At 34.7% G+C, this 18,308-nt stretch overlaps 1 protein-coding gene and 2 long non-coding RNA genes across 3 annotated transcripts; 2 read left to right on the top strand and 1 right to left on the bottom strand.

Annotated features, from left to right (window-relative positions):
* The first annotated feature begins 598 nt into the window (after window positions 1-598).
* On the top strand, window positions 599-2,223 carry LOC145558777 (uncharacterized). Its single transcript, XR_014092610.1, has 2 exons — window positions 599-1,217; window positions 1,879-2,223. It is a non-coding gene; the product is annotated as an uncharacterized LOC145558777 (long non-coding RNA).
* Window positions 2,224-2,464: 241 nt separating this feature from the next.
* Window positions 2,465-8,617, bottom strand: LOC145558778 (uncharacterized). The gene is made up of 3 exons (XR_014092611.1): window positions 7,937-8,617; window positions 3,462-3,514; window positions 2,465-2,887 (listed from the first exon to the last, which is right to left on the bottom strand). It is a non-coding gene; the product is annotated as an uncharacterized LOC145558778 (long non-coding RNA).
* A 4,979-nt stretch (window positions 8,618-13,596) lies between these two features.
* Window positions 13,597-18,295, top strand: LOC145558775 (putative disease resistance protein RGA1). The gene is made up of 2 exons (XM_081620110.1): window positions 13,597-16,790; window positions 17,881-18,295. Exon 1 carries the CDS (start codon window positions 13,827-13,829, stop codon window positions 16,752-16,754), a length of 2,928 nt encoding a protein of 975 aa, XP_081476236.1. The 5' UTR covers window positions 13,597-13,826; the 3' UTR covers window positions 16,755-16,790; window positions 17,881-18,295.
* Window positions 18,296-18,308: the final 13 nt, after the last annotated feature.

Here is an 18,308-nt window from a genome sequence, read left to right as displayed (position 1 = left end):
TAGTATGATCCAAAATATCAATAATAACTAATAATTCGAGTGTGCATAAGTTACAATGAAACTAAAAAAATAAAAGTTAAAAAAAAAAAAAAAAAAAAAAAAAAAAAAAAAAAAAAAAAAAACCCTCTAATAGTTAGCCTTTTTTTTTAATCAAAATACTTTTATGCATATAATGTTGTGTTATTTTTCAAATTAGATTAGGTTTCAAAATTTATTATTACTCCGTATTATTTTTTTTTTGATACATACATTTATCAAATTTTGTTTATTATATATATGTAAATTAATACGAGTAGTATAATTGTTTTGGACTTACCGTGTTTGACATGGGTTCTAAACTAAAAAATATAATATCTTGTTAATTAAAAAGCACTATTCTATACCCAAATTCAAATAAGATGAAAGTTTTTTTTTTATTTTTTAATAGCAAATAAGATGAAAGTTCACCACACTCACTCCCTTTATTTTCGTTTTAATATATATTTATTTTTATTAAAGTGCCAATTTTGGCCAGAAGCTAAAATACTCTGTTAGACAAGTCAATAAAAGGAATTGCAAGCGTAGAGAGCACCTCAAATATGCGTCGGTGCAAAGAGGGACCCGCATTTTTGGAATTTCATTTCAATTATCACACAAACTACTTATTTATCTCAACTTTTGATCCTAAAATCTTAATTATTGCATTTCTCTTGTGGTATATGTAGAAATAATTGTTCATGTGGAAAAAGCATCCAAAGTTTGGAGAAATTTCCCAACACTTGACTTGGTCTACGAGTAGTTGTATAGATGATAAGGCAGCTGTGGTTCTAGTCTTATATCATAAATAACATCTCATCTCATCTCATCATAACTATTCAATTCTCATTCTCTCTTTTGTAAAATATAAACAAAATCAAGAAAATGGCGGCGGCGGCGGCGACGGGTATGGTGTTGAGTGTTGCACAAACTCTGTTTGCAGCACTACAATGCAAGGAATTGAGAGAGTTATGCTCCAACTTTAAGTATGAATCTCAACTTGAGGCTCTTCGAGGCACCGTCGAAACTCTACCAGAAGCAAACCTCCCCTCCCTCACAAGGCTTTCTATATGGTCATGCGATGGATTGAAGGAAAGATACAGTAAACCCAATGGGACTCACTTTTCTCAAATAAGCCACATTCCCAGTTTAACCCTTTATTTTGAGTCATCTTGCAAACAAAATTGTCTCCACCACATTCGGTAAGTATTATTCATGGTGCTACATTTTATTCATGCTTTCTTTATTAATTTCCTATTCAGTATTATAATTTTTTTTATTAATTTCCTATTTCTGATTTTGTTAACAACCTTTCTACAAGTTGTTTACCTACATTTATAATATTAAATTCAAAATCTTTTGGGAAATTATGTACTACTGTACAAAATTAATTAAGTTTTAGAGTACTTGATATGTTTTTACTTTTTACTGATTTGGTAGATACATGATATAATTGTTTTTATTGTTTTGAAGGGTTCAGTTTTATAAAGGACAATTTGATACCTTTAAATGATTTTTACATGTTTAATTTCTTGTGATGAAACCAAATTCATTGAAAATGACTCAGTATCTTTTATTTATATTGAGCTAAATTTTAATTGTTTTATATTGATTGATTTACAAACTTACTTAAAACTTTATTTCTGATATTTAATAAATTATAAATATTTGTGAAATTGCCAAAACAAGAAATATATCAAAAGATGGCACATAAATATTAACAAAAAAGAGGTATTTGATAGTATTTCACATAAACTCAAGGCATCAAAACTACAAGATAGCTAGATTTTTGAGCATCTTATATCGTAGCTCAGTTTGAACAATATTTGATTGTATTGGCGTTGTTGTAATGATGAACTCCAGGTAGCCACAAATTCAACATGATGTAGCTGTTGAGTACAGTTCATTGGAAAGCAAGGATCGTGCTCTTTTGACTGGAAAACATAAGGTCGTTGCTGCTCAGATGGATAGTGAATCTAGCGTTGCTCTTTATAAGGAACTCGTTGATGTAATGTAAGTAGGCCTTTGCATATGATGTGTGGGGTGCATGGAGATACCCTTCCTAGAAGGTGAGCTTCATGGCCCTCTGATGCTCTTTCAGGCCTAGGCTACTAATCAATGTAAATGCATGAAACAGTTAGATATCAAGACCAATTAATGTTATGGCAAATTATAATGCAAAAAATTGGGGCAACAATGATGTTTGTATGATTAAGTACTTGTTTCCGTGCTCAGCTATGCATGATTGAAGTATCAATTGAAAGTTTTATATACAAAAATCTCCAATATAGCCTGCAAATTATATTGCCTTCCCCTGTGATAAGACGGTCCATACAGTTATAAAGTAAGATAAAGTAACCATTCTAGTGAAAAATAACTCTGCATTAAATCCTCTTTCCTTGATGATAATGCAAGGTAATGTAGCCAAATCAAATGCTATTTTCTTGACGTTTACAAAAGGGAATTTCTCTCCCGAAATATTTCGTCAGCCTGATGTGATATTGCTACACTCTAACTTTATTACAGTACATGCAAACTTTGAATCACCTTGTGCATTGTATACAAATTAACATACAAAGGAAGGATGCACTAATATTTTTAATCTCAGCTAGCATTAGCACCTTTGATAAATCAAAAAAGGACTTCTCGAACTGTATAGGAGCAAGGTTAAAGGCAAATATTCCGAACCACAATAAAAACTTAGTAATCTGTATACAATCTTAATTCTTGACTTCTTGTAATCAGGATTGTCACGGAGGCCAAGTTTTGAAAGAACAAAGCAATAGGACTCCCAGTCAGTTCTCCTCGTATATTTCAACAACTTGTTCCTTTGCTGCACCTTTGCTTGCAATCCTCGACGTGAATGCTTATCCTAGAACAAAATAACAACATAATTGTTGGCAGTCACATACATTCCACATCAAATGAAAAATTACGTCATGTGTTATTCATATCAAGCTGTCAAAAACTACAGTGGTAATTAAGAAAAGCCAAATAAATCAGAAATCAGGCTAAGATATAGACCACACACACCAAACCCCTACCATAGACATAAAATTTTTATACAAAAATTGCAGTTTGCATACTATGAACAGACAGCATAAGAACTTAGTGGGATATTACTATACGAGATCGGTGGCAAAATATTTGTCTTCCATCCAACAAGAATTTTTTGTTTGGTGTTGCCAATAAAAAACCAAAAGTATATCACACAAAATAGAAAGATCCCAAAAACAACATTGCCACTTAGACAATATATTCCAAAGCTTAAGGGGTGGCAGTCTGCACGTCACATCAGGACTTCAGAAGGATGGATATGACACCTGTATCAATTATTTATCGAAAGAACAATACAAATTTAAGAGAAACTTATTCTTCAATATATATATACACAGTAGGTTACAATAACATACAGAAATGTTGAGGGTCCATAACAGAGTCTTTACCTTCTAGTGCAAAACAGCAGACAGGTGAAGTATTTCTGTTGTAAGTCGTGCAACTACAAAGTACAAAGGGAAAAAGGATGATCAATTGCTATGGATAAACGAAAATGGGAATCATGAAAACAACAGAAGTTTCAAAATCTTGAATTTATACTGGGGTATATACTTGAGCTGAACAGAGCAGTAGTGTTTCCCAAACTCAAAAGTTTGAAAATACGTCAGTGCTAATAATTTTGATTGACAAGAAATTTCCAATCCCAGATGTCAGAAAAAAATAAAATTAGCATACTGTCGTTGACTCAAAGGGTGAAGCTGCACCTAAACACAAGATATAACCAAACCAAGATGAATATGATCCGATCAATACAACACCCTATGAACATGAAATTCCATCATTCTTTTACACCAATAGCTATAACAATAAGACTGAAGAATCACAAGTTATCAACCATTTCAATAATGATGACAAAATCAGGCAACAACTACAACATATAGAAAATGACTTAATACACAGCTCATAGCATTGTGCAATCCATGGGACCAATTCGTGCACATGAAAAGGTACCTCCAGAGGCTCCATTCAGGAGTCGGGAGATATGAACCTAGCATAATCATGGCAAGTAAACGAGCAAGTGGAAAAAACACAGTATTATAGTGAGCAATCAGGAAGGATGTGACACTAAGGGCCATCAACTTGAAACACCCAACTAGATGTTCCATGTTTAAATCCTTTCAATGTAGGAATTTAGATAGTGTTTTCCACTTTGAATCTCTTTCCTTCCGCATCCTTTTGTTATGAATTATTATAACAGTAACAAAAAATCAAGGAAGAAGAAAGAGAATTCAATCTGACATCTATAGACATTACAGAAATTAGAGGATAGTTATCATGCTTTCGAGTGGCCTGATTCACTCCCAAGATCTTCTTCAATATTCTGGATGCCTTTCTAATTTTCTATATGCCAACTCTACCTTATTTATAGGAAAGCTAAATCTCCTCTCCCTCTAACAAGCCAACTACCTTCCTCTTCAAGATACAACTACATAATTACATTGGACTAGCTATTATGTTCCACCCTTGGGTTGATATAATGTCCGTAACTTTGCTTCCCTTTCCTTTCTCCCTCTCTCCTTCCCTTAACCACTTCCCTCTTTGTGATTTCAGATTTTCAGACAGGATGCTTTTGATTTTTTGTCTTTCCACCAGTTTCTAAAGTGAGTACAATCTCTACACCCCAATTTGTTTCCTTCTCATTATTCCTAAGTCCTAACCACTTTCCCCTTTGTGATTTCAGTCATAATGCTTTTGATTAATGGTCTTTCCACCAGTTTCTAAAGTGAGTACAATTTCCTCTACACTCCCAATTTGAAACCTTCTCCTTATCCCTACTTAACTACTATAGTAGGTTTTACTGAAAGGTGATAGATAATTGGTGGTGAAGGTTGCCTATCCTTTCAAAGAACCAAAACTAAGAAGATATTCCCTTCATAGGCAACAATAGCCACTTAAAATCACATTATTATTTCAACTTTAATATCCATCTTCGAAGCAATTTTTCTATGGCTGCGAGTCTAATCATTTTTGTCAGGTTCATGCAAGATGATAAACTGATGGTGGTGGTGGTTTTTCATTGCTTTTCTCAAAGATATTAGAACTAAGGAAACTTTTGAAAGCCATCTTTTAACAATAAAAATATAACAATAGCATGAACCCAGTTATTGTATACAGTGTCTTATTTTAACCAATTCTATTATCTTGGTTGGATGGTGTTGAACTATTGACAAACATAGATAATTATCATGTGGGATCTTGTAAGGTTTGTCATTTTGCATATTTTCAAATTGTAACTTTTTAACATACAAAGCTAAAGATAATAATGGTCAAAGGTACACATTAGAAACCACTAATAAAAGTGTATTCCAACTACAATAACAGAGATACAATGTATGTTCTGTGGGGAGGTACAGGTATCTAACTCATACGTACAAAGGGGGACAATGAAGAAAGAACAGAGAGTATAAAAAAAGATAGTGAGGCAGAGGAAGGCAGTTGAACAGAATGGAAGATGAAGATTAAAGAGAGAAACGAAGTCCATTGGAAGTGCCAAAAACTACAAACAGTAATTTCGACCTCAATACAAACAATAAACCATTGGTCTTGTGACAATTATTTCTCACAACCCAAAAACTATAACTAATAACCCTTCCAAAAGAATTTGTAAACCTCTAATCCAGAGAAACTCTACTGTCTCTCCATTGCCAAAATAGAAGTTAATAACTCACTGAACTGAAGCAGAAGCAGGAAAGAATTATCCTGGGGTGAGAAAGAACTAACCAGGTTTCTTTCTATACCTTTCAAGACATTAACTAGCCCACTTTCAAGTATCATATTTCACAATCAATCATTATATTGCTAAAATGATTGGAAGCCAGGTATCCATTCAGAAGAAATATCATGTACGGAGTACTACATTTCTGAAGAATGTCAGAGACCTTCTACCAAAAACAAAAGAGGGGGGGGGGGGGGGGGGGGGAGAGACAATGATTAGTGCCTGTCGTGTAAAGTAATAATTGTTCTACATAAAACACTTTGACCATATTTTTTTGGAAAAATGGAAAATAATAATCCCACCTTTGCTATTTCAGCTCAAAACAGTCCCACCTCTTCGAAATATGGAAATAATCCTACCTTTAACCCTTATGTGCTCAAAATAGTTTCTTTTACCTACAACTAAAGGGTCCTTTTATAACACAAGGAAACCCTAAGATTGTTCCCCAAGTACACTCAAATAGCCGTCATAGAAAAGATATAAACATAGAAAAGATATAATTTTAGAAAATATTCCATCAATTATCCTAGAATAACCTAACTATCGAGCTATAGCTCACCAGCTAGTCCATGCCTACCGCAAGTCCTCATAGGGCCGAGCTATAGCTCACTCGCATAGAGCTATAGCTTTCAAATTTCCGGCTTCGTCAGGTTTTCGTAAAACAGTCATAAATTTCTTATTTCTTATCGGAATTGGGCATATGACCTATCGTTGGAAAGCTCTTGAACCAAGCTATCACCTAAAACTTGAATCACCTCAAAGTCAGTTGTAGTTTGAGAGATATAAGCGTTCAAAGTCAGCCCTACTAGATTTCAAGTCACAATTTAACAATCTCCACCTTGACTTGAAATCGACCAAAAACGAGAAACACTTCACAAACAGATCAAATAGAAATTGATTTGTAGACAGCTAAGAGAGGTTCAAGGTAGCCCATTCATGCAGGCTTGCAGCATCCACTACATCGTCCAAGTGTATGTAATTGATAAACTCTAAATGGCATAATTTGTCAGATATTATTACTTTAAATGGTGTAAAGTGACAGATATTATTATACCAATGGAATCTTTCTGAAAATAAAACAAGATGAGATTATATGATATTACCTAGCAGCAGAAAGCACCAAACAAGGTGTACAAAGTACAAACACTACTCTTGCTTTGCTATGTCCAAAACAATAACATTAATATGGAGTTTCCCACCATAACAAAGAGAACTAAGGGTTTGACAATTGACATTACAATAGAGTGTGACCAACGATGAATAAATGCACAGAAAACAACATCCTTAATCCATCACAGTAAGACTTTTTCTTTCAAATGTTTATTCAAAAGCAAAAAAAAATCATACCTTCTACCCAAACTAAGCATCATCCCCTCCAAGTCGTATATTCATGCTTTTAAGAGGAGTCTGATAAAAGCATGAACATAGAACCTAAAGTCCCTATTTCATGAAGAGAGTTGTAACCCCAAACATCACAAAGTAAGATCAAATATGTTCACTGCCTTCCATCTCCACAAAAGGATTTCACTTCCTCTAGCATTTCATACTTTTATATTCTATAACACATCTTAAGCCTTGAATTATCATGTGAGGCCTTCAAGGCTTCAATGCTCAAACCAAAAATAAACTAAAAATATATACAGCCTTGAATATTAATGAAACCATTTTCCACCCACTTACCCCAACTTAATCCCACACCCCAATATGATCATAAGAGATAAGTACAACGAAATCTTTAACTTCCTCAAATACATTAATTGAGAACATGGATGAAGAATAAAACATCATCATTATAACTTAAAACGCGCTTGAGCTCAGCAATTTTGCTCAGAAACTAGTAAAACACCAGGGTATTAAGTCATTTCCTCAAGCTCAAACAAAAACTATGCAATCATTTTTCCATACACAACACTTCAAAATAACAATCCCAAAACCTAGCTAAGTTCATTATCAGTTTTTTACCATATCAATGATACAGATGAACCCCTTGTTAGTTTGTGGGGATGATAGAAATCCAGGGAGTTACACAACTACTAAACTACTATGTAAAATAATAGGCAAAACAGTCAACACAAAATCACAATCACATTACAAAAAACACAATTCTTCAAAGAATAAAATTATTATTAATGAGAGAAAGTGACTTACTGGGAGCATTCTTGAGCCTATTATCCTTGCTACTCTTGTCAAGAAACGAAAGACTCGTCCTCAACTCTTTAATATAAGCTGGCCTCTGCTCCTTCAACCTCTCACCCAATTCCCAAATCGAAAACCAACTCCGCCGCTTCCGCCGCCGCTTCCGGCATTATCGGCTGCAATTTAAGGGTTTACTTATCACTCGTATTTCTCCCATCTACAATTGTCCCCTTCATTTTTCGCAAACTCTCTCTAATTGAATTAAACGACAAATCCCCAGTATTTTTCCCAGCATAATCATTAGGGTTTCCGGCAATTCCGATCTGAAAGATCGTCTGCTTCTGCCGCTGCTCGAAACCCGGCGGCGGAACTGTCAACCGACGGCGAAGCTGGGTTGATCTCCTCTGCTTCAATTGGTAAAATTGTTGCGGAATATAATTAATTGCCGCCAACTTTCAAGCTTTTCTCCAAACTGAAACCCCAGTATGTTTAGAATCAGACTGAGAATTAATACGCAAATTGATGAACTTGAATTCCCAATTACTCATTCGTATGATTGTACTGTATGATACTCCGTATTTGATCGGTCACAAATTAGTAAAATATTGTGAAAGTTTTATAAAAAAGGAAATGGATCAAGTAATAAAATACAATTGTAAAAGAAAAGTTAAGCAAGTAATATAATACAAAGAGAGTGTTAATTTAAACAATTGCTGGGCAAAATTGTGGTTTGGAGGGAGCCCTAGTTAATTTTCAAGATAAACAAAAATTAGTGGCAATTCTATAAATAAATCAACAAAATACCTTACTCAACATGACATTAAATAAATAAATCAACTTTTATAGGACCCACATTTAATAAAAGTTGTTGACTTATTTATAAAAATGTTCCTACTTTATTTAGTTTATCATGGAAATAAACTTGCATTTTCTCAATGTGGTGGGTTCTTTAATTATAAAGGAAGTAAATTTTAAGGGGATTTCAACTATGATGTATCTTAAAGTAATTCAAATGTGATTGAGAAAAATGAATAATCAAGTATTAATTATATTTTATTTTATTTTATTGACAAAGGGAACGCACAACAAAGACTAAAAAGGAAATAAAGCAATGTCCTACGCCTAGCAGCAGCAGCAATAAGAGAGTGAGCATCTGCAACTGAAGTCCTTGAGTCCTTCTGAATATGACAAGTAACCAAAGAGGACAAAGTATCTCAGATTTCCCGTAAAATCCATACCACCGAAATATCCGTAGACCCAAGATCCATTAACAAATGAGGAATAGCCATACAATCAGTGTGCAGGATAATCCGAGTAAAACCCCGTTGACAAGCATGCTTAAGCCCAAAAATACAAGCCATCAACTCAGAATGAAGAGTTGAACTAGCCATACAAGCCCGGGCACCACCCCCTAAAACCTGGGAAAAAGAGGGAAACACCAACCTGTACCAGCATTATGATTCCCCTGCTCCAAGTCACCATAAAAAAAACATAAAGATATCACAGGCAGCTTGTAGATCACCCCGCAAAACCAAACTCAAAGGAGGGGCGGAGAACCCAGGGTGAATACCATCGTGATAATATGTGAACTCGCAAGCCTTTTTACTTCTGCCATAACAGTCAGAAACTAAGTCCAAAATAGACTAGGGAAAATAAACCACCGATCGAAACCTAACATTATTCCGGGTTAACCAGATGGCCAAACAAATCCCGAAGAAACGGTCTAGATTAGACCAATTTTTGGAAGTGGCATAGCTCGCTTGAAATAAAATCCGAGAACCAACCATGAAAAGGAACTGGAGTGTGTGGCCTCTGGACAGGTGTCCTGCTAGTCGGATCAATCAGAAGGCCCTTAAGTACAAGTAAGCCGCCGTAGGAAGGGCATTATGTAAAACTTTCCCAGCCAATATCTTCCATTTTGGAAGCACATGCAATCCCTACAAGCGTTTCCACCATGTAGTAGGGAGCAAGCTGAGAGGCAGGGATAAATTCTGAGAAAATAAATAGGTATAGGCTGATTTGGTTTGAGTTTCCTCTTTTTATTTTTATTTTTTTTAAAAGGCCCAATGCACACCAAATCATTCCTTAGTCGTAATTTGAGTTTAAATGTGTTATCTTTAGGATGTGATACTAAAAATTTGGTATTTAAGTTTTGGGATTATTAGTTGAACATGTAAATTATATTATTATATACTTAGTATTTAATTTTACTTGAGTTGTGGATTAATTAGAGTTGTTAGGGGTATTATTAAAGCAATAATTCATCCATTCACAGTGGAAGAAGGAGATGGAGAACATGAGTTTGAATTTTTTTTCCCCTCATTATGTGTAATTGAGCAAACTAAATCATTTATTCCGTATATTATTGTGCAAAAAAACAAATTTTGGGAGAATTAGGGTGACTTACGTGCACAATTCGCGCGCCATACCTAGCCATGTCCGCATAAATCCATAACTTTAGTTGTTGGTAGGTTTAATAAAAGAAATTATATATATATATATATAAATAAATTTAGGGGTATAAATGTGAGCACAATATTTATAAGAGTTATAAAATTCACATTAACGAGGGAAAATAAGTAAATAAACATTTTACAGGATATAGGTTTAAACACTATTCTTCCACTCCGATTTGACCCGACTTCGAGGCTCTCTCTCTCTCTTTCTCTCTTTTTTCTTCAGGTTTTTTTTTCCGATTTTTTGTAAAAACATTTGCTAATAGGGAAAATTTGACATTTGCTAATAGGGAAAACACATGTCTTCACATTTGCTACCAGTTTAAAGTTTGTTTTTGTTTTTTTTTTTACTTTGCTACCACCTAAATTATAGTTTGTTAAAAATCACTACCACTAAGTTTTTTTTTTTTTTAAAAAAAAAAAAAAAGAATCAACCGCCCTTAAAAGCTCAGCCCCTCCTGTCAGCCACCCTCCTCCCTCCCTCTGCCGGCGGTTGGCGGTGCGCCGGCGACCCCACCGGAATCGAACCCCTCCACTTCCATTACCCAAAAACCGACACCCCTACCCTAAACCATCAGCCCGAAACCACTCAAACGGGTTTTAGGGTTTCGCTTATTTTGGGTGGTTGGGGCACTCCTTCGTGCGGCAATATGGTGGATGATTGGTGGGCGTGAGGATTGGTGGCTGATTGGGTGTCTGAAATTCCAAAGTATAGCAAAATAACCATGACACTCTACTTTTGAAATTGTTTACATTAGGACAACAACATCATAAAATGATAAAACTCATAATAAGTTACAATTGAAATCAACTAAACTCGGAGCTGAATTTTTTCTTGGATTTTTTTTTGTAGGATCAGAATTCGACTCTATTCCTCCTTCGACTCAAAGTCAAAATTTTTAAACGGAGTCGAATTTAAACCTTTTTTTTTTCTTTGAACTCAAAGTAGATTTTGTTCCCATGGATTAGAGCAATAGGGTTGAATCCGGACTGGATTACCAAGCCTAGTTTCCAATATAATGGAGAGATACACACTTTTTGTTCCTTTCTTTAAAAAAACTAGCCTTTCTGGCCCGTGCAATGCACGGGTTATTCATATAAAATTTGAGAGATAAGTAAGGAAATATCAGTAAGTTATTATAGGGTATAATATGTAATCAGAAAAATTGTGTTGAGAGATAAGTGAGGAAAAATCAGTAAGTCATTATAGGGTATAATATGTAATGGAAAACATGATTAAAGAAATTAAAATTTTGGAACTTAAATCGAAAAAGAGGCTTAAATAAAATGTGGAAGGGCTAAAATTAAAGAGAGAATAGGAAAAGGTTGAATTAAAGGGAAGAGATCAAGTGTGTATGAAAGATGAATTATAAGTTTAATGAGAGAATTAAAAAAAAAAATGGTGTAATAAAAAATTAATAGTGTAGGATGACATGTGGCACTATGGTTAGAGAAGTGTAATAGAATGGATGGGAACATCCGGACATGTGTCTTTCTTAGTTTCTTGATTATAGTTTTTAGATATAGATATTCATCTTGTGCACATGCTTATGGGCTACATTTAAGCTTATGGATTATGATCAGCTAATCCAAGACAAGTTGTAGGCCTGTAGCCACCCTTGGGCCAGATTCTCCATATTTGTCTGTAATTTTCATTTTTCAGTAGACTTTACAACACAAAGAAATCGGAAACCCAAAACCCCAATTCTAATTCAACTTTCTCCAATTCAATTTCTTACAAATTCAAGCCAACTAGCCAATCAGGTAACTTTAATTATACAGAAATCAATTTGGCAAATCTGTTATATTCAGGAAAAAAAAAAAAAAAACAATAATTTTGTTATGTAATATTTTGAAATATGGGGCCTTTTGTTTTTATTTTTGAGGAATTTGTGGTATTTTATTTTGCTCATTGAGCTAAATTGAAAACATAATATTCTGTTCAATTATAGTGATTCTGGTTAATAAAAATAAAATAGAGGAAATAACAATAATTTTGCTATTGGCACCAATTCTGAAGGAATCACCATTTCAATTTTGGCAAACTAAATTGGATATCAATAATTTTCAGTAATCCTTTTCTAATCCAACAATACAAATAGTATCAATTTCCTTTTACTAACTTGAATGGCATTTACTTGTTTTTTTCCTGCTAATTTGCTTTTGTCCTCACTAGAATGTGGCTACTGAACTAAGTGTTGCTCGAACACTATTTGCAGCACTACAAAACAAGGAGTTGAGAGAGTTATGCTTGAAATTGATGCATGAATCCCAACTTGAGGCTCAACCATCAGGGCTTAGATTAAGTTAACAAGCTCAAGAATTGATGCTGATGATTTGTTCGTATTGAAGAATTCGCCACCATTTCTGAGCGACAAAAGAGAATGCCTTGTGGTAATTAAGGTCTCCAATAAGGTACGTGATTTAATTCTTAAATCTAAACCAAGGGAGACTTACTATAAAACGAAGGTAGAGTGTAATTTCCTGTGAATATTGAGTATAAAAAGCTAAAAAACTGTTGGTCAAGTCAATAAAAGGAAGTAAAATATATGATGAGTGAGGGACCTATGTCTTTGAATTCTTGTTTACTTTATGTCTTAATCCTACTTACCTCAATTATTTCTCCTTTGACGCTTAGATGGAAAAAGCTGGAGAAAGTGTGATGAAAATTCATAGCAGTATTGTCTATGTTTCATACTACTATAAACGTGTTATGTCCTACAAACTACGGAAATACGGAGTACCTTTCAAATAGCTTTTGAATACTACTTCGTATATTTGTTTCAAAATAAGTGACTCGGTTTACCTAATAATCACGCATACTTTATTTATTTATTTTTGTAACATTTTTTTGTTCACTTTGTAATTTAGTTGATACACAATTTTTATCGTTTTTTGTTTTTATTATACATAAATGAAAATTACAAAATTAGATCTTTATGAAGAAGTCAAGAAACATTGAAACAAATCTAATTAAATTTAAATCACAAATATATTTCCCCCCTAAATTTAAATCACAAAATATAATTAAATTTGAGTAAAGAACAATTTTGGCCAGAAGCTAAATACTCTATTAGACAAGTCAATAAAAGGAATTGCAAGAGTAGAGGCCACCTAAAATATGCGTCGGTGCAAAGAAGGAGCCGCATTTTTGGAATTTCATTTCAATTATGACACGAACCACTTATTTATCTCAACTTTTGATCCTAAAATCTTAATTATTGCATTTCTCTTGTGTTGGTATATGTAGAAATAATTGTTCTTGTGGAAAAAGCATCCAAAGTTTGGAGAAATTTCCCAACACTGACTTGGTCTACGAGTAGTTGTATAAATGATAAGGTAGCTGTGGTTGTAGTCTTATATCATACCATCTCATCTCATCTCATCTCATCATAACTATTCAATTCTCATTCTCTCTTTTGTAAAATACAAACAATATCAAGAAAATGGCGGCGACGGGTATGGTGTTGAGTGTTGCACAAACTCTGTTTGCAGCACTACAATGCAAGGAATTGAGAGAGTTATGCTCCAACTTTAAGTATGAATCTCAACTTGAGGCTCTTCGAGGCACCGTCGAAACCATCCGGAATGTCCTCCTTGATGTGGAGTCAGGGCAGCAGGAGCTCAACAATCAGGGATTGAACTGGGTTAACAAGCTCAAGGATGCTGTCTATGATGCTGACGATTTGTTCGATGAAATCATTACAGTTGCTCAGCGACAGAAGAGGATGCCTGAAGGCAAGATCTCCAAAAAGGTACAAGCTTTCTTCTCTGGTGAAAACAAGTTGCCTTTTGATGTTAGGACTTTTAAAAAGGTTAAGGAGATTAGAGAGAAGCTAGATAGCATTGCAGCTGATCATCATAAGTTTGGGTTTAGTGATGTGTATAGGCCTGTTAAGAGAAAGGAGGAAACTTGGTCTTATGTCCATGAAGATAGGATTATAGGGAGAAAGCATGATAAGGAGGTTATCATAGATATGCTGTCGTTGGGTGATTCGGATTCTTCAATTAATAATGTTTCATTTGTGAGTATTGTCGGGATGGGAGGATTAGGGAAAACTGCTCTTGCCCAACATGTGTATGATGATGATAGGATCAAAAGTGCTTTTGAATTGAAGTTGTGGGTTTGTGTCTCTGATGAGTTTATCATAGAACAAATCCTTGGTAAGATGTTCAAGTCGGCCACTCAACGAGATCATGGTGATATTGGAGTTGATGGATTGCAAAATAAGGTGAGACAACTTATAGAAGGGAAAAAATATTTCCTTATTCTAGATGATTTGTGGAACGAAAGGCGTGAAGAGTGGCTTAAGTTGAGGGAGTTCTTGCAAGTAGGTGCAAAAGGAAGCCGAGTTGTGGTGACTACACGCTCAAAAAAGGTGGCAGGAGCTATAGGTGACGATCCAATGCACACATTAGAGGGTTTGTCAGATGATGATTCTTGGCATTTGTTTAGGAGAGTAGCATTTAACCAAGGGAGTGGAGAGGTTGATGATGACCTTGCGGACATTGGTAAAGACATTGTGAAAAAATGTGCAAATGTTCCCTTGGCTATAAGGGTCGTAGGGAGCATGTTGTATGGTCATGATAAAAGTGAGTGGAAATTATTTCAGAGAATTAAGCTGTCTGAAATTATGGGCCGAAGTAGTGAAGAGAGTATAATGCCAATATTGAAGTTTAGTTATCATCAACTTAAACCAGGGTTAAAGAGTTGTTTTAGTTACTGTGCACTCTTCCCTAAGGATTACCAGATTGAGAAAGAGTTATTGATCCGTCTATGGTCTGCACAAGGATATCTTGACAATCATATGCAAAGCAGAGAAGATGTTGGTGAGGAGTATTTTTCTATTTTATTGCAGAGATGCTTTCTCCAAGATATTAGACATGATGAATATGGTGAAATATCTTCTTGTAAAATGCATGATTTGATTCATGATCTTGCACAAGAAGTCGCAGGAAAGGAGTCATACTTGATGGAGGACACCAGCAAAACACCTTCTGATGGAAAAACTCGCCATCTCGCTGTTATCCCTGTAGAGCGCTTTCTCTTGCTTAGTCCAAGTGATGCTCTTGGAAAATTACAGGGAATTCGTACATTTCTTCAGCCTTCTTATCGTGAACTGGATTGTGAATCTCAAGTGCCCACGATCATAGCAAAATACAGGCGTTTGAGGGTATTGGACTTGAACATGCTTAGCATAAAAGCATTACCAAGAACAATAAAGAACCTTTTACATTTAAGGTATCTTGATCTCTCTCTCAATGGGTACTTGAAGACACTTCCAGAGTCAATCACTAGACTCTATAATTTGCAAGTATTGGACTTACGCTGGTGTACTAACCTAGAAGAGTTGCCCAAGGACATGAGGGAACTAGTCAATCTTAGGCATTTGGACCTAACAGATTGTCGTGGGTTGACTCATATGCCTGCTGGAATGGATATTATGACTGGTCTGTGTACCCTTTCACAGTTTGTATTGGGTTCAAAAAGTTCAAAGAAAGCCCAGATTGGTCAACTTAGAGATTTGATGCCTCTAATCAACATTAGAGGTACACTTGCAATAGAATTTAAAAAAGGATACGCATACGATTTGACCGAACAGGAAGCATGTCTATCAAACAAGAAGCATATCAAGAGTTTAACAATAATAGATGAAGTTTGGAATAAAAAAGAAGCAGTATTGAGTGTAGATGAAAGATTGTTAGAAAGACTGGAACCTCATCGTGATCTAAGAGAGATTCATATATGCGGATATAAAGGGGTTACATTGCCAAGATGGGCAGCCACACTGGAAATCTCTCTCCCACAGCTTGTGAAAATCCAGTTGGTGTATTTTTCTAGTTTGCGACGTCTGCCAGCAATGAGTCAACTCCAGCATCTTAAAGATCTTTCACTCAAACACATGCCCAATGTAGAGTTGATGGAGAAGAATGATAGTAAGGTTGCACATTCGTTTCCGTCACTTGAGAAATTGTGCCTTGAGAAATGTCCAAGCTTGAAGTCTTTTCCTAGATGTCCACATGTGAAAACATTTACGCTGCTCGGCCTGAATGAAGCACTGACATTTTGTCAAGAAAGAGATGATGAAGCAAATGCAACGATCCCTTCTGCCTCCTCAATCTCGGCCTCGTCTTCAAGCAGCAACGACAATAGTTCAGCTGGTGGTGATGTTTTTGATTTGAGGAAATTAGAAATAGACAGTTTTCAATTAATGAAGTCCCTTTTCGGGGAGTCTATACGAAGCATTGATGAGCTCAGATTGCATGATGATATGGAGGTGGAGAGTTTGTGGAGTGTTGTACAAGAGTATCAACCAAATGGGACTCACTTTTCTCAAATAAGCCACATTCCCAGTTTAACCCTTTGTTTTTGAGTCATCTTGCAAACAAAATTGTCTCCACCACATTCGGTAAGTATTATTCATAGTGCTACATTTTATTCATGCTTTCTTTATTAATTTCCTATTCAGTATTATATTTTTTTTATTAATTTCCTATTTCTGATTTTGTTATCAACCTTTCTACAAGTTGTTTACCTACATTTATAATATTAAATTCAAAATCTTTTGGGAAATTATGTACTACTGTACAACATTAATTAAGTTTTAGAGTACTCGATATGTTTTTATATATGGTCATGCGATGGATTGAAGGAAAGATACAGTAAATCCAATGGGACTCACTTTTCTCAAATAAGCCACATCCCCAATTTAGACATCCTTTATGTTTGAGACATCCCCAATTTATTCCTCCATTTTTAAGACATCTCACAGTGGAAGCTGTGCACCACATACGGTAACTATTATTTATGCTTTCTTTATTAATTTCCTATTTATGATTATGATTTTTTTTTATTAATTTCCCATTCATGATTATGTTATCGACCTGTCAACATTTGGTTAATACACTAACACTAAAATTCAAAATCTTTTGGGTAATTATGACAACTGACATTAAGTTTTAAGGTATGTAGTCCATATGTTTTTATTGATTTGGTACATGATCTGACTGTTAATTTACATTAAGATGGGATTTTGTAGGGTTATGTTTTATAAAGGACAATTTGATACCTTTAAATGATTTTTACATGCTTAATTTCTTGTGATGAAACCAAATTTATCGATAATAATTTATGTTAGGGTAAATTCTTATAATTTATGAGTCATTGATTTACAAACTTAATTTAAACTTAGGTTAATTTTTCTTGTGAAATTATGTCCTAATAAATTATAAATATTTATGGATCAGTCAAAACAGAGAAAAAAAATATACTAAAAGATGATTCATTAATGTTGACAATATGAAGTATTTGATTGTATCAAATAAACTCAAGACGTCAAAACCACAACATAGCCAACTTTTTGAGCATCTTCTAACAGTTTTTTTTTTTTTTTTTTTTTGAAAAACTTCTAATAGTTTGTTATTCTATATGCATGTTATTACCTCAGTTTGAACAATATTTGATTGTTTTCGTATTGCTGTAATGGTGGTGTACTGCAGGTAGCCACAAATTCAACGTAATTTTGTTGAAGGATCGTGCTCTTTTGAATGGATAACACTGCTGCTTGTTTGGTCGGAGCTGCTAGGATGAATAGTGAATCTAGAGTTGCTGTTTGTACTTCACTTCTTAATAATGGTGATTTATATATCATATAATTTGGTTTCTAGTTAAGGAACTCGTTGATGTAATGTAAGTAGGCCTTTGCATATGATGTGTGGGGTGCATGGAGATACCCTTCCTAGAAGGTGAGCTTCATGGCCCTCTGATGCTCTTTGTGGCATAGGCTAGTGATCAACACTTAGATAGTCGACTAAAACAATTAGATATCAACACCAAATAGTGTGATGGCAAATTGTAATGCAAAAAATAAATTGGGGTATCAATTATGTATAGTCGACTTATTGTCATTGTTTCCGTGCTTGGTTAT

This window comes from Chenopodium album, chromosome 9 (genome assembly GCF_948465745.1).
Source record: "Chenopodium album chromosome 9, dcCheAlbu1.1, whole genome shotgun sequence".
NCBI classification, from domain to species: Eukaryota; Viridiplantae; Streptophyta; class Magnoliopsida; order Caryophyllales; family Amaranthaceae; genus Chenopodium; species Chenopodium album.
This window is presented reverse-complemented; position numbering and strand designations above follow the sequence as displayed.

Excerpts from the sequence above, each read along its gene's own strand:
- LOC145558775 (XM_081620110.1), top strand. The coding sequence starts at position 13,827 with ATGGCGGCGACGGGTATGGTGTTGAGTGTTGCACAAACTCTGTTTGCA.